Raw genomic sequence first — 19,941 nt, forward strand, 5'->3', positions numbered from 1 at the left:
TCCTTGTAGCCCCCTTCAGCTACTGGAAGATGTGATAAGGTCTCCCGGGAGCCTCCTCTTCTCCAGGCTGAACAAGCCCAATTCTCGCAGCCTTTCATCATAGCAGAGGTGCTCCAGCCCTCTGAGCATCGTCATGGCCTCCTCTGGACTCGCTCCAACCAGTCTATATCCTTATGTTGAGGGCCCCAGAGCTGGACGCAGCACTCCAGGTGGAGTCTCACGAGAGCAGAGTACAGGGGCAGAATCACCTCCCTCGACCTGCTGGCCACACTTCTGATACAGCCCAGGATACAGTTGGCTTTCTGAGCTGCCAGTGCACACTGCCAGCTCATGTTCAGCTTTTTATCCACCATACATACTTCATTAGAATCATATCTCTTTATTAGAATCATATCTCAGTTTAAGAAGCTGAACAAACAATCATAACCTTAGTTCAATCTAGAGAATGCTGCCACGAACCCACAAAGAATCTGCATATTAAAAATTCCTGTACACCCATGTAAGTTGCAAAGCTGTGTGACTACAACTCTTTTACAGCTCAGCAAGAATCACAACCCAGCTCCTCATTTCCGATTCTATGGCCAGCTTCCCCTCACCTGTGATGCTTTGCAAGTGTCCTCTCCAGTTTCCCAGTGAGCACATTCCAAATGTAGAGGGCCCCATCAGCTGAACCAGCAGCCACATAGTTACCATCAGGGCTGTGAGATCAGAGAAGGTGCAGAAGACAGAGATCAATATTCAAGTCAGCAATTTATTGGCACAAATCATCATTCCACCCTCAAGCAAGCAACTTGGCATTAAGTAATATTTTAGAAGTCATGTGTTACCAGCTGCTATCACTAAGAAGTAAAAGCACTTGGCAATCAGAACATTTCCAAGTCATTAGATCAACACCTACAGATGCACCGTCTTGACCAAGAGGCAACCTTGGGCAAATCACAAGCTCTGCCCCAGTTCTTCTAGCTATAAATGGGGACGATGTAGCCAAGCATCATGAATCACTCACTTTTGCTGGGGAAAGATTTATCAGATACCTTGCTTATATCTGACCTTACCTGAACACAACTCTCGTCCAGTCAGAGCCACACTTGAATCCTTGGGCACTGAAAAGTTAGAATCAGATAACTGTAAATTCATGTATAAGATGAACTTCCAGGTTCTCACTAAAGAGCATGCTAAGGATTTCTACAAAGTTCAGACTAAGCTCCACTATCCTTTTATCCCAATTCGCATTTCTCATACACCCTCCCCTCAACCGCACCTGAAGAAATCATTTCCTTTAGGCTCCTAAACCAAGCTATCTTCTTTACAGAGGCAAAAGAAAATACCTACCCAGGCAGATCTTTGCTGTTAAGACTTGAGAACTTTGTTACCCATGTAGGAAAAAAAGTTAGGACACTGCTCTCTCCACAGAGATACTAAAACCCACTCCTACACTGAGGACCATCTGCAATCCATAATGTTTTTGCAGAGAACACACTCACCTGAATGTCTGCTTGACAGCACTAAGCCGCAGATCAATGATCTTCAGTAGATCATCACGGGAACAGGTCAAAAGCTCTGTTCGCTCTGAGTTCAGGTCCAGAGCTGTGATTCTTCCAAGCAGCTCCAGTTCTTTTACGATGCTTTCGGTCCTAAAGACAGAGAAAGAACAAAAAGAGAGAAAGAAAAAAATAATTAAACCAGGGTCCAGAAGCCAAACCACTGCATTGAAACTGACTTGTCCCAGTGTGGAAAATCAGGAGAATTACTGGTTTATTCTCATATTTTGATCCTTTCCCATGCCAGATCTCACTCTCTGGATAACATTTCCAGCCAATAGTTAAATAGTACTTTCCTCATACCCTACCCTCTGAAAAACTAAATAAGATCTAGAATGGCAAGTACTGACCAATGGAAAATGTTTACCAGAAAGCAGACTGCTTTTTCAGAAAAAAGGCACCCCCCTAAAAAATCCCAAACCCAAAAAAACCCAAACACTAATAAAAGTAGTAACAAAAGTCTCTTTCAATGGCCTCTACAACTCTTCAAACAGTCTCCTCAGCTTCCAAGCTCAGGAAGTTCCCTAGATCAGACTATACTCTGAGAGAAATCCCATAACCATTCCTACACAGTAAGCTCTCTTACTACAGTTTTACCTGATGTCCCAGAAACGAATTTTCTTATCAAAATGTCCACTCATTACACATTGTTCGGTACATACGATGTCATTGCAGCTAGATCCTGCAAACACTGTTTTTATACCTAAAAAGGATAAAGCAATGGTGACACACTGAAATTTATCCTGTACAGACTGATGAAGACAAGAGAGAAAGTTATCACTATGCCACACACAGAGAAATAGTGGCCACACAGAGCACAGTCCAAGGAGTCCCACAGGGCAAACCAACTCTGTCTTGGAATAATCCTGACTTAAGTCTTGAACAACCTCTCTGCCCTTCTCAATCTCCTTTGCTGGGGCTAATATCCCTTTAAATACTCCCAGGACAGCTGCTTTACTTCCCCTTCGTATTTAAACAGCTATAAGTTGCTGCTGTTCAACAACATGAAAACTATCTCCTTGACCTGTTTGCACTCCAGGTATCAAGGTAACCTTGAATCTCAACTTCTCTCTCAGTGAAAGCAGGTTTAAGAACCATCAATAGGAGAAAAGCCAAGGAACTAAGGTGTTCCTCAAAGAAAAATCTGGATCCTAGCATTTGCTTCATTTGAGATGTTGAAATTTTTTGGTACATTTCCATCCACCTCAGGGTTAAAAACTATGACCCAGCTCCAAGTTTTTAGTGGAAGACTAAAATACCCACCCCCAGGCCGGTAAACAAAGAACGCTCACAGAGCACAGCTGCTGCTAATAGCATTAACAGTGCTTCCTGCGTACACATGATTTCTTACTCCGATTTCAGGTAACAGGGAGAAAGAATGTGATTACTTGAGTAACAACAGAAGCTGGCTGCTAGTTTTTAGCTCTTTTAGACTTTCAAGAAGATAAAATAATCTGACCGATGTCAGGGTTCCATTTACAGCCAGCAGAAGCACAGAACAGTGATGAAAAAGGTTAGGTTTCCTTACAAACTTTGCTGCGGAGGTCCCAGAGCTTGAGGGTCCGGTCATGACTTCCCGAAACAATGCGTGCATTGTCCAGCAAGAACTTGGCTGACAGAACTTTACCGCTGTGACCTGTCAGGGTGTGCTGAGGAAGAGATCTACATGATAAAATTGCACAGTTCCACTTGCTCCCTTTCCTCGTAGCTTACTAGTTCTGCTACGTAACAACTTAAGACAATTTTAAATAATAATTTGCATGTCTACTGCATTGTTTGGGAAAAAAAAACCCTGTTACAGTTAAACAGAGATTATTACCGTGTAGGAATGTTAAGAACCAGAGTTCAGCCTGAAGCTGGGAGGCACAGGTCACCTTTGACTGCAGTTTCTCTAGCTACTCAGGGAACCTGTGAGCTCTCCCCCTCAACACTCCATATGCTTATGTTTCATGGACAAATGGCAACTGCAACACAGCCTTGCAGGAAAGATGAGAGGAGTTAAAGCATGCGAAAATGGAAATCATGCCTTCAGGTTTTTATAATGAGCTTCTCTACAGGATACAACAGGGTATCGGGTCTCCACTGTTGTTACATCTTCAAACCTGAAAGCTGAGGCAACCAGAGATTTCAGAACACCCTGCAGCAGTTTCTGTAACTGCTTTTGTTTTCATACAGTGCAGGGGGAGGCTCTGTGGGGCTGAGACGAACATGAACCACGTTCACTTCCCATTACTCAACATGTACATGCTAAATGCCAAAGCAGATGATGAATGACTGCAGTAAGAATTGTGAAAAAGTGAGAGAAATCTTTAGATTTTTTTTTTTTTTAATACCCAAAGGACTATCAAATTACACAAAGAAATCTGGGCTTGGGAAACACAAAAGCAAAACCCTTAAGAATGGAAAGGAGTGGGAGCAAAGTTTGGAAAAAAAGCAAACCTGATACACAACATAAACTCAGAAAGAATGGAACATCCCATAAAGACAACTTTGTCTTAAGAAAGGACACAGCCTCCAGAAAGGAGGATCTAAACTTCCATTTTGCATCTCTCTCCTGCTCTCATTACAGTTACTATATACAGATATTTGCATTTAAATAGGGAATTTGCGGAAAAATTTACCGCGACTTCAGCTTCACTGCCTCCTGCCCTGCCATGACAAATCCATACCACGCTCAAAACAAAGAATGCACTAGTTTATCTCAGTGAACAATGAATACACTTGTCCAAGCTGGTAGCCACCAAGGACACCAAACAAGTTCCAGGCACATGCTGTGAAGTCAGGTGGATATTTGCAGGGATAACTAACCTTTTGTTGTGAGTAATCTGCAGTCTGCTAAACTCTTATCTATTTACTATAATACTCATCCAACATCAGCTGCAAACGAACTGATATTCTTCACCCTCCTAAATGAGGCCTGCCATCTCCACACTGAACCACCCAGTGAATTACAACATAACTCTGTAGGTTGTAACCGACACATGAAATGTCAGAAGATTCAGAACATCCAAGTAGTATCTTCCTAGAATAAAAAGTTGATGAAAAGCGTACATAGGAATGACAACATAAGAAAACACTCTTAGAAAGCTGAAGAGAAACTTATTTTGGCCAAAGGTGAATCCCTTCTTTAAACTGGAGCTATGTGTTGGAGAAGAGTGTAAGTACAAAGGAATTGGGAGGAGAGGAGGTCTTTCGAAAAACAAGGAGAATGAAATCAACCACTTTTAGACCTACTGCCTTTAACAGCTAGGCAAAGGAATCCTTTTCAAGAATGCTGCCCCTGACTTAAAATAGAAAACCTCTCTGTCTTCTGCAAACTCTTCTTCAGCAGGCCTCTTGTTGGACTGAGGTTAAAACTTCCGTTAAAACTTCCAAGTGGCTCTCCATAAACTGTTAAGAATCATTGAAATTTCCAGAGAGGGATGCAAAAGTGCATTGGGTTTACACGGAAAAGTTTTGCTAGCAGTGGGCTGTACTGTGAAAGTATGCAGTAACTGGAGCTTCCTGCAAGGCTGTGCAGAGACCAATACTCTATTTTACGTCTTGCTGTGAAGACCCTTAAGAGAAATAAAAATCCTGTTAACAAAAGAATTACTGAATGTGTCTGTAAATGCACAACTTCCAACCCTGCCACAAACCCATTAGGCAAAACTGGAAATACGAGACAGAAACAGCCCAAGTACTTTGCCTTCAAGAGACTCACCCGTAATCGATTGTCATCGACTGTCCAGATTCTGCTGGCAAAGTCATTTGAGGCTGCTAAGAGGTAAGAACCCTGTGAACACAAGATGAATTTAAAACTACTTCTGCAAGTCGATATGGAAATGAAACTCAAAAGTATTCCCAATAAATCATTAAAACCTTGGTGCTATATTGCCAAGAGGGGAGCAGGGGGATCAGAAAACCAAAACCAGTAAGGAAAGCCAGTGTAACAACTTAAAATGGCTATGGCTTTTTCCCCTCACCAAAACATGACAGCAGCTTGTAGAATCACAACTACAGACAAAAGGAGTAACAATAACCAGATTTCCTTCCCCTTCTGCCCCTAGATGTTGCAGTGAGGAACTAGGTTCTAGTTTACCTTAACGTATTGTGGGTTTGGGGTTTTTTTAGTTCTTTTTTGATTTTTCACAGGGAAAAAGCCCTGCATCATCTACCCCCACTACTTAGATAAGCCTCAGAGTGAAGTAGCCCAATTCTTGCAATTTGCATTACAATTGTAGCATTTACAATTAACATTTCAAAAACTAAATCTGTCCAAGGAGAGAAACTGCTTGTGCATGACTTCATGCTTAGGGCTCTTCCAAGTCACCCAGGATGGAGAATGGTCACCACAAGATTCATGCTCGCACTCCTGTCCTAGCTCAAAAGATTTCCCTGAATCCTTAAAGCCCATGAGCACTTCACCTCAGGCAGTTCTCACTTCAGCGTGTTCAAGCAACTTGCAAAAATCAGAACTAGATTCTCCTGCAGAGCAACAGCAAGTCTCTAATGTGCTGGTCAGTGTACAAAGAAGGATCCTTGTCGGTGTGAATCAATAAGGTTCAGCACATAGAATCTCCAAATGGAAGAAATTATATCAGCTTTGGTCTACTGTCTGTGCAGTAAAGCACTGTGTTAAGGGAGAGGTCTCAGCAGAAAAGTCAGATCACATGTCCAGGTAGAACAATCCAAGACCCCAAACTCCTTCAAGTAAGGCTGTTGGATGCCAATCCCAGTCATGTCTCCAGTACTTCAGGTTAACATGAATGGAACACATCCCAGGCTGTCAGCAAACACTCTGCCAGCCACACCATTACTGTGCCATGACTGGTGAGAAACTGCTGGGAGAAAAGGTCATGGAAGTGCAAGTCTTTGGATCATCAGACCTTTTACTATTCATCACAGACCTCAGCAGAGCACTTAAGGAAATAAACCTCACAGAAATAAAACCTCAGTGTGTTTGCTTCTTTTGTGCTGTTATGCCAGCTTCAGTGGGAAGCTGAAGACTGATTTCTTACTTTAGACAAAGCCTAATGTATTTTATTGTAATTTTATCGTAATAGCCCATAACAGCCAATGTCTGAGCTGTGCATCATCTTCTGAATTGTAAAGCCAACCTGAGAATTACAGACTGCAGCAGATCAAATAAAGATCTTCTGTACAATTTTTAACTATTTGCAGTTACTCTCATAAGTATTTTAACTCATTTCTTGGGTAACTTCAAAGCGTTAGAATGGAAATTGACAGCAGAGCACAACATAATTCAGTTAACTTATTCCCAATCACAAACAGTGGATATTGCACAGATACTCACAGCACTATCAAACTCTATGCTTGTAATCCCAGCATTACTACCAGAGAGGGAACCTTTGGGCTCACACCTATCTGCACAGAGAAAGACGAACAGAACTTAAGCAATGGATTAGAACAGAAGCTGACACAAAGTGAACTACAGTGAGTTTGTTCAGCACCCCATCATACCCCAAGGCAAAAAAAATTTACCTCCTAAAACTTCCCAAAGCTTAACCCTCCGGTCCATGCCTCCTGTTGCTAGTAAGCGGGAGCCAGGGCTGAACTGCACTGCATTCACCTCCCCATCATGTGCATCCTGAGGAGTGGGAAGAACAGAACAGCCAAAAATGGAATTAGCAAAGACCCAAACCCCATAGATTAGAAGGCTAGAGAACTTAAAGGTTATAGAGAACCACAGCCATACATCTTTCAGCAGTATATAGGAAACAAAGCCACAGACTGAAACTCTACTATGGTTGATCGTGTAGAGACAGAGCAAAAGGACTGATCCTTATCTAAAGAAATAAAACCAAACAAAACAACCAAAAGTACATAAACACTACCAAGGACTCAACTGTGATAATGAACTGTCAGAAGCCTTACAATACTTGGTAAGTTTAGGCTTTAAGTTAAGACTTTTAAGCTATACCAGAAAAATATATAAGGAAAGGATGGGACAGAAAACAGTAACAGGTGATATGCTGCGGAAGGAAACTAACTTTTCATGTCTCCATCTAGAGCCAGCCATGGAACATGATCCAATCAGTTCATACAACCACAGAACACTCAAGTCAGGCTGGGGTTAGGAATGTCTGCTAGAAAACACCATAAAGATTAACTGCATTCATTTACTGTATTGGCGGTAACGCTACTTCATATTGGTGGCTAAGTAGTACCAGCACAGCTGTGACCTGGACCAGCACCTTCTCTCACAGAGAGCTTGGGCTTAAGCTGTGGCTCCTATCTGCAGGTGCAGTGACACCCCCACTTTCTCACAGCCTAATGTTTTGAAGCTTCAGTTGACTACTTCATAGAGATTCTCAACCTTTTAAAACCTATGAGAATGTCAAGATTCCTTCTTTTTCCCTCCTGTGAGTTTCACAGCTCTGTGCTCCTTACCCTCACAGTATTAGTACCACATTCTTCATTCATTTGCTGCATTTCTTCTTAAGTGTTTTCACCAACTGCTCTTCTGAAATCAGTTTTTCTGAAAACTTGTGTTTTTTCTTGAACTTGCTGATTGAACTTGGTCTGCCAGCTCATATTTAGGGGTCACCACACTTCAAATCTGATCATTCTACAAGTGCAGAAGAGCCATTCAGAACAAAACTAGTCAAAGGTTTTGCCTTGAAACTACACCAGAGATGATGGCTGAAGTGACCGCCTTCTCCTTCCCAAGCCTGTTCTCATCTCTCCAAAAGTGAGCCCAGACTGCTCCCCGTATCTGCCAAACCTCTGGCAGAGTGCTTGCATTCATTCTTGGAATGCTGTGTGGGAGCTGGACATGCCCTGACGCTGTGCATGGGCCCCAAACATGAGATAAAACATAACACAGAGCTCCAGAAGGAACATATGGGTTCCTGTGAAGTAAGCTGGGGCCCTTTCCTTCCAATACTGCAGTGCTAACCACACATCACCCCCATACTGCCACGGCCTGACAGACTTAGTGCTGCGGCTGTTCCTACTCCTGCTGCAAGATGGGGAATTGGAATGGGGTAGGATTCCCCGCACTGCACAGACTAGGGGTCAGCACAGCCTACTGTGGTTTGCCCCTCTGTATGGGGAAGACAGGCTGCGCTGCTCTTGGAAGTTCAGATGGCATTACAGAAGATCAAGAGAAAGGCGAAAACACCATAACCTCTCACAGTGTTCCTGAACGCCTCACATCAAGAGTTTTGTAATACCTTTCATCATGAACTTAGCCAGGATTTACATCTGTTGATCAACTGGGCCTTTGCTGTACATAGTCAGAACAGGAGAGAGGTTGCAACACATAGCAAAGCCCCCTCTGATGCTCCCTATTCAAGCCAGCTCCAGGCTGTCACTGGGGTTAGGACCCTGTTCTCACTTAAGGTAACAGTGCTACTCCCTCCTTCACATGACTGCCACTAGAGAAGATGCTAACAGGGCAGGCTAGGAATACACAGGCCTCCATGCTGCAGAGGCACTCTGTTACTCTGGATGAAAAAACATACGTCATTTCATATCCATGAAATATCCATATCCACAACTGGAGTGCCTGAGAAACCTCAAGAGAAACCTTAAAACAAGTAGCTGTGTTACAAAACAATCTACCACAGTACCATTTGTGCCGAAAGCAGTGCCCTTCACAGAAATTGGTTTGGCCTCATGAGGCCAAAACAACACATAAAGGAGGTCTCAGCTTGAAAACTTTAGATCACACACAACAAATGAAGACACCCCACTACCACAAGCTCCTCTTAATCAGTTCTTTTGGATGACATTCAGTGCCACAACTCCCTTCACTGTGGAGAACTGGAACTGAATTAATCCCAAAATGTCAGCAATCTCTTCCTCAGTCATAGCTGTACTATGGCATGACAGAACAGGGACTGCTGGGAGCCAAGAGGGTAATGGGGTGCCATTCCCCTGTGCCCTCAGACCTTTTACTTGTCATCATTGACCTCAGCAAGACAGACATCAAGCACATGGGCTCTGACAACATTTAGCCTAAGAATTAGATGGGATGAACTATGCTACCAAACCAAGAATTCCTTCTTGTCTGGCAGTGTTAGACAGGTTCAGGAGATCGGTTCCTACAGATACACAGTTTGCTTCCCCCAAAGACACTAAAAGGAATGGTAAAACCGAGAACTCCTTCTATACTTACAAAGACACATATGGCAGTATTGGGCACTCTCACTTCTTTACCAGCACCTGGGTGTGGCTCGACATTATCCTGGGGAGCAGGGAACGAGGACAAAGAACGCCTCCTGAGGTGAAACAAAGTAGAAATATTTTAAAATGAGAAAAAACACTGTTTCTCTTGAGTTCATCCAGATCTGTTCATCCAGAACTGTCACTTAACTACACTGTACAGAAATTTAAAAAACAGGGGAAGGAGTTTAACTTTCTCTTATGCCATCTTCCAAAAATTACATTTGTCACATAACACTACATCCACTTGTGGCTTTAAATATTTCATAGTATGCCAGGCAAGTTACCTGAACTGATTACTGACCTCATATTGGAGCAGTCTGGGAAAGAGAAACATGGGAATGACTGCAACTCCATCATTATGTCTAGGGAGACTCAACACCATTGCAGCACTACATCCCAGGCAGCAAAATGCTCCATTCAAAAGCCCAGGCTGCAGCATTTAGGCAAAGACTGTCCACCTAATGCAGACGTTAATCAGATGGACTGGCTCCACTCCAGATCCTAAGCACAGATCCAACAACTTATTTTAAATAACCCTATTAAAGGAGCAAAGTGCAGTGGAAAGTAAGAGCAAACCCCCTGTACTCTCTCCACAAAACAGGGCTCATTGCCTCGCTAACCATCGACAGTTTCTAGCCAGCGTTATCAACATCTGAAGTCTAATAGGGATAATGCACCTGGGTTCCATGTTATTCAATGGAATACATTCACATGCTGGACTAAGAGCGGATAATGTTTTCACCTGGCAGCATCAGAAGATTGATGTCCCAAAAGGGGAGACTCAGACAGACTGGAGGGAAAGGTCAGAGGTCAGCACACGGCAAGATGGAAGAAACAGGAAGTTGAGGAGAACAAAAAAGAAAAAAAAGAAAGGCAGAAGCTAGAAGAAAGGCTGAAATCATTTGTTCGTATTCCCTGCATCACCAAGATTTTGGTGTACATTGAAACCAATATACAAAACAAAGAGGTGAAAGTGTTCTAACCTACCCAAAGATATTAGTGATAGAGTCCAGAAGGCCTCCAGCTGGCTGGGAGAGTCGCTTACTGAGGGAGGGGAGGACAGGTTTAAGCCTTGTGAATAGCTTCTCCACACAAAGATCAGTACAAATACATTTCATTGCAACAAGTCTCTAGAAAGACGCCCTCCCCTGCAGACCCAGTCCGAAGACAGAAACACCGAAGGCAGGCATCAGTTCCAAAGTCACCAGTAACTAACTGCAACTCAGAACATTGGGTGAAGTTTCTTCCATTTCCCTCAACTTCCACCCTGTGAATTACTGGGTTTAGATCTAACAGTTGCTGCCTGAAGTTTCAACCAAATTAATCCATGCTCTCATGTAACTACCTCTTACTTTCCACTCACTCTATTTTAAAGGAAGAAAAAGATCCATGTAATTTAGGTGAAGACTATTTTCAACATTTCAGCTAAATCTAAAACCCAGCTATTTGCAAAGTCACATCAATATCTTGTATAGTAACAGAGGCAGAATACAACAGGCACTGTAATACCTGTGTTATTGTCTATTTTTAAACATTTGAGTTTAAGATTTAACACAGATTTTTTTCCCAGTGTCATTTAGTTTAAACAGCAAAGGAAAAACAGCTTAACTAAAGCATGGTAACAGAGAACACAGCACATGTGTTTCATACTGCTCTGGTGGAAATACTAAACTCTGTTCCAGCTAAAGGCAAGTAAAAATTGTGTAACATTCCTGATGTTGTTCCAATTCTCTTATATCCCTTGTTCTTCCTCAACGGTATGGTACAAAAATCTCTTGGTTTACAAACCTGGATGTTCGGCTGACAGCTCGCACTGGAGATGTCTCCTCGGCTGTGTCAGAGGTTTCATCTGCAAGCACTTCGATATCGTCATCCCTGCTGAAGTGAGAGAAACCAACTAATTTTCAATCAGCCTGAGCTTCCTATGGAAACCACCCACCAATGTATATGAACTGAATGGACAACCCTGTTCCAAGGTCTGTCAGTGTCTGTGCCCAACCCACATCTAAGTTTCTTTAGCTGTAGTAACGTGTAGGTAGATCCAAGTAACAGACACTGTTCTAGCCAGAGATACTACATTCAACACACAATGTCTGACAACAAGTACATGCAGCACCTAAATTCCAGGATTCTTCTTTTCTGGTTGCCAATTACACTCTTCGCTAACAACAGGGTTGGATTTCCCGCCCCCACCCCTGTATTTGTTGGCAGGCATCCTTTCCACATTCTTTTTACCACAGTCACATTTCAGCCTGCATCACTACATACAGTGTTGTAAGGACCTATCACACCTGAACAAGACTCTGCTACTGAGTAAACTATGTTTGCTGGAACAGTAACAGAACCCCAAACCCATGAATTATTGCAACCCCAAATGCAGGCGGTACCCTGTTTTCACAGCACCTTTTTTGCTGTTCCAAAACAAGGAATTACTAAAAAAACCTGCCAGAGTTTGAATTTTCCTTCTTCATCCCCACCAAAGACACCTGGATACATTCCGTACTGTTGTACTCAAGTGCTGCTCCATGAAGTAGGAGGGATGCTTTGGTACACTTCACTGAAGTGTTGGTGCACAGCTGAACAGAAACGTGGCATTCCAATACATACACCAAAATTAATCCAGCTAAACTACTCCGCTAATGCTAACAGGTTTTTCCCCATTAATCATTATGGACTCTGGCAGTCTAATATTTTTCCTCTGATGATGATTCTTCCTCCACTGCTGATCCGGCAGGACAAACTATTTTTAAACACACTATCAGCCTCAATGCCATCTGACTGAACAGGAAGTTTAAATTCAGCATTTAAGTAGGAATACACAAACTCCTGCCATCAGATTACACCCAGCTGCAAGAGAATTGAAGAGGATGTGACCATTTTTAATCTCTCATTTCAGATTATAGCTGCACTTTAAGTCCTATGATTTTGGAGGTCAGTATATATGCAAAGGCTATGGAAAACACACACTCTCAACTGAAAGTATCAGGCTGGTATTTCGATAAAACACTATCAAGTTCTGCTGATATTTCTTTTTTAAAAACTAAAGTTTGAGCTATTAAAATTGTAGGTAGCAAAAATACCCCTTTCCTTGTTACCTTAACATATTTTTGAAGTGAATATAAACACCAGGGCATGCTCCTTGAATTTTTCCCTTCAGTAAGCGGCACATTCATACAACACAAGCCCTCTAAAATTACAAAATCCCAGGAGAATCAAAACCATCTGTGAAGCAGAGTTTGAGTCATTTACAGAAGCAATTGTTTCCTAGATTTTTTTAAACAGGCTTCTTTTTAACCTCTCAGTGTCTCCTATGTAATTATTTATGAAACACAGACCATCATTGCCACCACAACAGGAAGTAAAACATTCAAGCTGTTGTGCCACAGCTACCTCTGAGCTCAGCTCTAAGACAGGAAGGTCTTGCTTTGGGTTAACAGAGAGGAAGCAGCTTAACAGAGAAAGTGGCCACAGACATTACACCTCTGTTTCCCCTCTCATTGCAACATTATTTATTAAGTGTTTAATATCCTAAAATAATCCATGTGCAGTTACATCAAACAACAGGGCCAAAAGGGATATCACTATTCTTACAAGGTGGGAAGACTGTCCTCTGGCTTGAGACAGTCTGCTGGCCTGTGACACAGACGTCAGCAGTAATCTTGTCATGGGGAGTCACACCTCAGTAAGCTAAGGGAATGGAAGCATTTAAACATTTCTTAAAAAAAAAAAAAAAGGCAAATTGTGGTAACTAGTTGTACTGTTAATTGCAGTTTCTGTTTTCCTTCCAAACACTACAAGCTCTCTCATATTCCCCTTATACATGCTCTCCTTACCTACCCCAGACTGTGGCTTACACTGCTCTTATCATGTGCAAGGACATGCAGCACAGAGACCTAATATGACAACATGATGCTAATAACAAGATAATGTATCAAGAAAAAGCCTGCACACTGCTCCAGCACTGTGCTCTGAGGACCATCTCAGTTGTTCCCAGTTAACGATGCAGCAGGCTAGTTTTTCTGGATTTGGCTAACACAGGTGTCAATAACATTATCAACCAGGAGCAAAGCACCTACACCATCAACTGCCCACTTCAAGCAGTGATTCAGTACCACTCAGGATTAAAATAGCAGTGAATACCCATGTGCTGCTGCTGAAAAGAACAAGAAACTAGAGATATTTATCTCTGGCTTGCCAGGGAAAGTAACTCCACAGATACATATTTCTTTTGTTCAGAATAAATCTCTCCCAGTATGAAGTGATTAATATACTTTCACCCACCTTAGCTGACTCAGTACCTGTTCCTACAGGAAATCCTTGGTGGTAGTTATTTGGAGTCTAACACTTTAAAATAGTTCTTTGATCATGGAGCAATATGCTTTTGAAATGCTGACATTTTTAAGACCAAATAACAAGTGGTTTTATGCTGAGATAAGAATATATATTCACTGTATAAACCACTCTTAGGACTTTTAGTCCAAGCATCTATTTTTAGTCATTACAGAGCTCCTTCTTCTGGAAGTTCAAGAAGGGAGAGTTACATTACACTCTGACTTTACACCGAAGTTTGCAGAGTCCTCTACATCACCAAATTTAGAAATAATCCGGATACCATTTGTCGTGCATCTGCATAAAACTGAAGCATGAAGTGATGAAGGAGACTGTAAATCAAGACTGCTTACGGCTCAACAGGCAGGGGTTCTTTGGCAGCTTCTGCTAGCTCCTTCTGCAGCCTCGCCTGTCGTCTCCTAAAAAAAGGAAAACAAGGTTATTTAAAAACAAACATCCTTAATCGCATTCAAAAGTCACCCTGTACAGTTTTGATGGGCTTCATAAGATTTAAAAAAAGTCAGACCACTGCCCTAATTTTATCCCAATTTTCAAGATACTCAGTGCAGGAGAGGCAGTTTTCTTACTACGAAGAGCAAAGGTCAAGATCAATTGAGTGGAGCAATAAGGTGAGGGTACCTACGGCCCTTTAGAGCCCACCTGAATGGAGATTTGCCCACAGTGCAAGAACTTGCAAAAACAGCAGTTACGTTGGTAAAGATAACACAAAACTGCCAAGTACTATGAGACCTGTCTTACAGCTCTTAGTCTCTAAGTACTGTTAGCCGGCAAGGAAGCTGAAGCACTTAAGATGAAAAATTATTATTCACCAAGGAAAAAAGAGTACAAACTTACTTTTGCAAGTTATATACCACTCAGACTCATGGCAGCTTCTCTTTTTAGTAGGATGCAAAATACACTTAAGTTGGTTAAGTCAAAAAAAAAAAAAGGATAAAACTAGGAGTAGTGTCAAGATGTAATATGAACAGGAATCCAAATCTAACACCAGCAAAAACCCGATCTCTATCTGATTTATGCTCTTTAAGCTGTAGTTAAATGTTGGTCAAGAAACAAAAGAACATGTTTTATTCGTTTAAAAGACAGGAATGTTTTCACAAAGCATCAAAGCATCCATCTATGTTGGCCAAAAGAAGGAAAGCAAAGTTCTGAACTCTTGTGCTGTGCAAGAGCACAGAGATCCTGGAGACCAGAACTAAATCTGGTTTTATCCTATGCACTCATAAGTATTAAAAAATATACTGGGAAGTAGTTTATCAAATAGAGGACATCAATCTCACCTTGAATCCTTTTCATTTTCCGCATTCAAACGATTGGCTTCTTGTGCTTTCTCTGCCATCCAACGCGAGACCAGCTCCTGGTTGTCTTCAGTAGTTTTCCTTAGTTTCTCCTCCAAGGCATTGAAGGTGATCTGGAGGGCGTCATACTCATCTTTCAGTGTCTGATTAGCTCGCTCAAGATCTTGCAGTTTGCTACGCAATTCCTGGCACTCCGTTTCCAGTTCAGAGATCTTTTGCAAACACTCTGCAATCCTGGACGGACAATAACACAGAAAACAATGAGGATCTCCTTTGGGACCTATATCCACCATTATGCAACTTGTACGCTGCCCGACAAAGGAACTTTTAGCCCATGGCTAGGGCTCCTAGAGAGTATTGTGACACTAATAAATAACTCAACCAGAAGTCTGGGTCTCATACCAACCACAGAGACAGAACAGTTCCTACTCACTTTGCTTCATTCATCTGCATCTCTTTGTCCTTCTGCTGCATTTGGTTGTTCAGATCAATTACAGACTGGGCCAGCTAGGGAGAGGAGAACATGACATTACAAAACGCAGGGATGCTGGCTGGGTAACACACACTGAGCAGCAGCCAGCAAGAGCACAGACCAACCCAACATCACAAGCAAGGTGCATACTGCTCAGGTCCACTTTCACAGCTTCCCATACACAACTGTTTGCTGCCCCCATCACACAGGTCATCAGGGAATCTACTTTCAAATATGAATTGTCAAAAAGTTATTGTCCTTTGATATTTCACTCCTCTCAGAAAGTTTCTTTAATGAAGCCACATCAAAATACAACACACTAGGAAGAAATTTGATTTTTTGAAGTCGTGGAAAGAGTCAATACAGAAACTAAAAATTGCAAAGTAAGTAAACCAACACCAACAACCAAGCCACAAACGTTCCTGTTACAGGAGGACAGCTGTTAAGGAGACACGTAGCTCATACACTAAATACTACAGGTTTCAAGAAGAGTTTTCCCACAAATAAAGTTGCTGGTGGGGTCTCTGTAGTGCACAGGAAATGGAGGGGCAGAGGCCAAGACTAACGAGCTGCTGCTGCCCGTTCACAGCTACCCAGTCAGTGAGCAGCAGCAAGCCTGTCGTGGCCACCTATTCTCTCACTCAAAGTCTTTTCAATGTAAAACTAGTGGTTACACACAGCTCTACTGGATCAGTTCCTTTCTCCTCTGATAAATACAGCAAAAACCTATTCATAAGACAAAATTAAGCGCTTCGTAAAAAAATCACACTACGATGACAGTGTAAGCTCTTATCTCCTGCCTGTCAGTTTTAGAGACCAACCATCTCTGGTTTATTTTAATCATCAACATGGGCGGGCTGTACATGACATGAAGGAAAAATGATGATGAATAAGCTTGGTAAAATTAAAGTCACGTTCACAAAGGGCCATGTATGGACTACACAGAACAGGAGAGCTCTTTCTAACCTCGCCACGTTTCTTATGCAGCTCTGTCAGCTCCTCTTGATGCTTTATCTTCAGCTGCGCCAGTTCCTGCAACTGAGCATCATTCCACGTGCCATCATGTCCTGGACTGGAGTTTGAGAGAGAGGAAGAAGAGATGTCATACTCTAGAATCCAACTGCTCCTGTGCCTTTGAGCAGTTAGCCTCAGGACAAACTCCCTTGGATTTTCTCTAGCACATCAGAGATGCAGATCATTGGTAACACGCTAAACCATAGCAAGGCTCCCCCGTTAACACACCCCTTGCCAACCAAAATGCCATTATACAGTACTGGAAAATTAAATTTATTGAGAACTGGTTTCACCTTTTTGTACATTTCTAAAACAGAACCAAAATGCAAGCAAAAGGTAACCAGCCTCTGCTTGCATTTGCATGAAGACAATCGAGTCCTAAAAGTACACTCGTCAAATTCTGGAAGAATTACAGATATTTTACCACCTCAATTTTGTTTTGGGGGGAGATAGTGAACCTTGAAGATGCCAGACATCCAGAGACAGCATAACACAGCGCACAGAACCAAAAGACAGGGAACCAAGGGTACGTTCCCAGGCCCTTGGATGTATAGTCCCAGATGTTACAAGCCCATTCTCCACTGTCCCAACTATGTTCTAGCCTTATTGCGTAAAGATTTTGGGGTGGGTTTTAATTGTGTTTTACAGCACAGTGTAACTACGACATAATCTGGAATTTATACACACCAGAACACACATGACCCCTCCAAACAACTACAATTGCAGTGTTTATCACTCCTGTCTTTGAAAGCACAGAGACAGGAACAGGAGTCGGTTTTGTAAAAGCATATACTATCACACACAGAGACTTGGAGCAAGTTTGCAGCTACATTATAAAGTACATCTTTTAAAAAGAATGCTTTTAGGTTTGTCACTATTATACCAGACAAACAGGACAAGCATCTGTTTCTGCAGTCATTCTGTGTTGTAACAGTCCAATGGGAAACAGATAAAGCACTCAGAAGCCAAAAGGTCTCACAGCGGTACCAGTAACTTAATGCTCTTCTCAGAAAACCAAACCTAAAACCACAAAACACCTCACTGAACTAACACCATACTAGAAGACACTGCATTTCCAAAAAAACCCTATGTCCAAACAGACAGGAAGCCAAGTCCTGTAGTGATATCCAACATGTCCTGTAACTCTGGCCATGCATACCTCTAGAGCCAGATCTAGATACTTCCTCGTAAAAGCACTTTTCCTCAGCTATCTAGGATTAGGGAACTCATCCTGTTTCAAAACACTGCCATATACTGAGGACTGTATCAGAGTTCAGCTTAGAATTTACTTTGAAGATGCTATTTCTATGCATTTCTTCTCATCTTCGTCCACTCAAGCCTCGTCCCTTAGAGCAGGTGTTCAATCAGATTCCCATAAACTAAAGATGGTTCAAGACAGCTGCAGTCATCAGAAAGCTTTTGAGAACTTCCACGAGGTGTTAACTCCAGCCTGATGGCCAAATGCCAAAGTTTTGCCTGCAATTTGTGTAAAATCAGGAGGTCTTTCCTTACTAGTAATAGTACACAATAGCCTTAACTATATTTATCTGGGTTTGTATCCCAATTAGACAAGCATATACTGTTTTGCATCATATAGCAAAATAAAAAGCTTCAACAGAGGAAGCAATTCCTACGGAAGTAGGAAATTCTGAGCTATTGCCCTGCCTCTTCTTCAGTTACACCAGCAGCAGAACCCATCCGTCTTTACCTGCTGAGATTTATGTGCTGGCCAGATAAAAGAACATACTACTAGCATATTGGTTTGCTGTGGATTCAGATGCCAGAAGATTAGGTGGCATGAGCCGTCCCTGCTGCACTAGAGTGCTACTCCCAAGTCAGAGAGGAAGTTTCCCCAAAAAAATCCCGCTAAAAGCAGAGAGAGGACACATTGTTTTTAACATACAGTGCTTATTCAGGATTGACAATTCACAATCACGATTTCCTCCAGGCTTCCCTTCACAATAACACAGACTGAAATAAATTAAGACCTCGTCTTCTCACTGCAATGCTGCTAAGGTCAGACAGTTTCAAGAGTCAGATCATAATCATCAGGAACTAACAACAGGCAAACATTATAAGGTCAAAAGCAGAAGCTCCTTCTGGTCCACCTCCATATCTTGAGTTCACAATAAAATTAATTTCTGGCCAAAACTTGGCCAGATCTGTCTGCACCGTATACTGTAACCATGTGGTAACTTTGTCACACATCTGGAGCTAGCTATTTATTTTTAGTTCACAGATTTCCCAGACTGTTTTACTCTAAGATACTGTAGTAACCCAGAAGTTAAGTAATGCACCAAACAATGGTGTAGGTTACACTGTGTGTGACACGGAGCTGACTGATTGAAAAGGAATTTTAAATACCTGATCTCATGTCTGCTCTGCATGTCATATTTTTCTGCTTGAAGCTTATCAGCCAGCACCGCATGAAGGTCCGACTTCTCTAGTAGCTTGTTATCTGAAAGGACAAAAAGTACAATTAAGAAGATAAGCAAAAAGTAAATCCAGATTCCCACCCTCTTCGTCTACCAGCTAAGATCTAGTATCTCTAATTATTCTGACACAACCAAACGTTAAGTAAGGCTCCACCACATCAGCGTGCACTCCTCTGATGTCAGCAGGCTATGGCAGTATTCACCTACAACTCTAAGAGCCCCTCATTAATCCAGATGCTGTGTGGGGCTGCCCTTAGGAAAGTTTGATGGGAAGGCTACTCAAACTTATCACTGTCTGCTAAAGCGGGAGGAGTTCAAAGTTTAAACTCTTTATAGCCCCTCAAGTGATAGCAGCAAGGAAAACAGACCTGCCAGAGAACTGGTCACATCCAGCCCTGCACACAGCCCTGCCGAGGTTCGTTAGCTGCCCCTCTGTAACGTACAGCACCCCGGTGGGTGAGCCAGCTGCGCTAGCTGACCACACACGCCCATCTGCTCCTGCGTTGAGGCAGGAAAGGGACGGCCAAGTAGGCCCTGGGCCATCAATAGCTCCCCATTTTACAAACGACCACAGTCAGCAGCACTACTGTTTTCAATTCCATAGGCATCAGAGCAGGGACTGTGCAGACAACTCAGACGCTCCATCCCTGCCCACCGCA

At 42.4% G+C, this 19,941-nt stretch overlaps 1 protein-coding gene across 2 annotated transcripts in view; it reads right to left on the reverse strand.

The window, feature by feature from the left end:
• The window catches only part of ATG16L1 (autophagy related 16-like 1 (S. cerevisiae)), a 20,348-nt gene extending 1,051 nt beyond the window's left edge, over nt 1-19,297 (reverse strand). The window contains exons 1-16 of one of the 2 annotated variants that reach the window (XM_010149238.1): nt 19,212-19,297; nt 16,800-16,905; nt 15,795-15,868; nt 15,344-15,595; nt 14,399-14,464; nt 11,505-11,591; nt 10,704-10,760; nt 9,667-9,769; nt 7,026-7,131; nt 6,838-6,908; nt 5,245-5,316; nt 3,070-3,190; nt 2,139-2,244; nt 1,485-1,634; nt 1,056-1,103; nt 597-698 (exon numbers count right to left, since the gene is read on the reverse strand). In XM_010149238.1, coding sequence (XP_010147540.1) covers nt 597-698; nt 1,056-1,103; nt 1,485-1,634; nt 2,139-2,244; nt 3,070-3,190; nt 5,245-5,316; nt 6,838-6,908; nt 7,026-7,131; nt 9,667-9,769; nt 10,704-10,760; nt 11,505-11,591; nt 14,399-14,464; nt 15,344-15,595; nt 15,795-15,868; nt 16,800-16,905; nt 19,212-19,234 — 1,544 coding nt within the window. In that variant the 5' untranslated portion in view covers nt 19,235-19,297. The remainder of the gene's footprint in view (nt 1-596; nt 699-1,055; nt 1,104-1,484; nt 1,635-2,138; nt 2,245-3,069; nt 3,191-5,244; nt 5,317-6,837; nt 6,909-7,025; nt 7,132-9,666; nt 9,770-10,703; nt 10,761-11,504; nt 11,592-14,398; nt 14,465-15,343; nt 15,596-15,794; nt 15,869-16,799; nt 16,906-19,211) is intronic. The other variant, XM_010149239.1, reaches the window with a different exon arrangement.
• Nucleotides 19,298-19,941: the final 644 nt, after the last annotated feature.

This window comes from Eurypyga helias, unplaced genomic scaffold (assembly GCF_000690775.1).
Source record: "Eurypyga helias isolate BGI_N326 unplaced genomic scaffold, ASM69077v1 scaffold4853, whole genome shotgun sequence".
NCBI lineage: Eukaryota > Metazoa > Chordata > Aves > Eurypygiformes > Eurypygidae > Eurypyga > Eurypyga helias.